At 63.2% G+C, this 608-nt stretch overlaps 1 protein-coding gene across 1 annotated transcript in view; it reads right to left on the bottom strand.

The window, feature by feature from the left end:
• The window catches only part of ETH_00039535 (PheS phenylalanine-tRNA synthetase, probable (IC), related), a gene marked incomplete at both ends in the record, with an annotated part of 5,187 nt that overhangs the window by 1,040 nt on the left and 3,539 nt on the right, over positions 1 to 608 (bottom strand). Inside the window, one exon of the mRNA XM_013375146.1 lies at positions 67 to 602. Within this exon, the coding sequence (XP_013230600.1) occupies positions 67 to 602 (536 nt within the window). The remainder of the gene's footprint in view (positions 1 to 66; positions 603 to 608) is intronic.

Here is a 608-nt window from a genome sequence, read left to right as displayed (position 1 = left end):
TGGGGGCCCCCAGGGGGCCCCCCAGGGGAGGCCCCCGGGGGCCCCCAGGGGGGCCCCCCAGGGGACCCCTGACGGAAGAAGTGGAGGACTTTTTGGTAGAGAAGAAATAAAGGGTTTGAGGGCTCAGTCAAATGGAGATTGCGCTGGTAGTAAACCCTCAAATGGGGAGGCAGCGCTGCTGCTCCTGCTGCTGTTGCTGCTGCTGCTGCTGCGGCTGCTGCTGATGCTGCTGATGCTGCTGATGCTGGGGAAGGCGGGGGGTTTGCTGCTGTTGGGGATAGCTGGGGTGTTGTTGCTGCTGCTGTTGCTGCTGATGCTGCTGCTGCTGCTGCTGCGGGCAATGGAGATAGTGGGGGTGCCGCTGCTGCTGCTGCTGCTGCTGCTGAAGTTCTTGCTGCTGCTGAACGCCGCGGAAAGTACTGAGGAGCCCCTGGCTGCAGGGACCCTAGGGGGCTACTGCTGCTGCTGCTGCTGCTGCTGCGGGCACGGAAGCATCCCGTGGACAATATGGGTGTGTAAAAGGCTGGCACCAGGTTTGCTGATTTGCTGCAGAGCCGCTGCTGCTGCTGCTGCTGCTGCGCTGGGAGGACGAACGCTGAGACCTGCAG

The sequence above is a fragment of the Eimeria tenella genome, genomic scaffold (genome assembly GCF_000499545.2).
Source record: "Eimeria tenella Houghton genomic scaffold, Eth_scaff2560, whole genome shotgun sequence".
Lineage (NCBI taxonomy): Eukaryota > Apicomplexa > Conoidasida > Eucoccidiorida > Eimeriidae > Eimeria > Eimeria tenella.
Note: the sequence above shows the minus strand (reverse complement) of the source record. Positions and strands in the feature narration are given on the sequence as shown.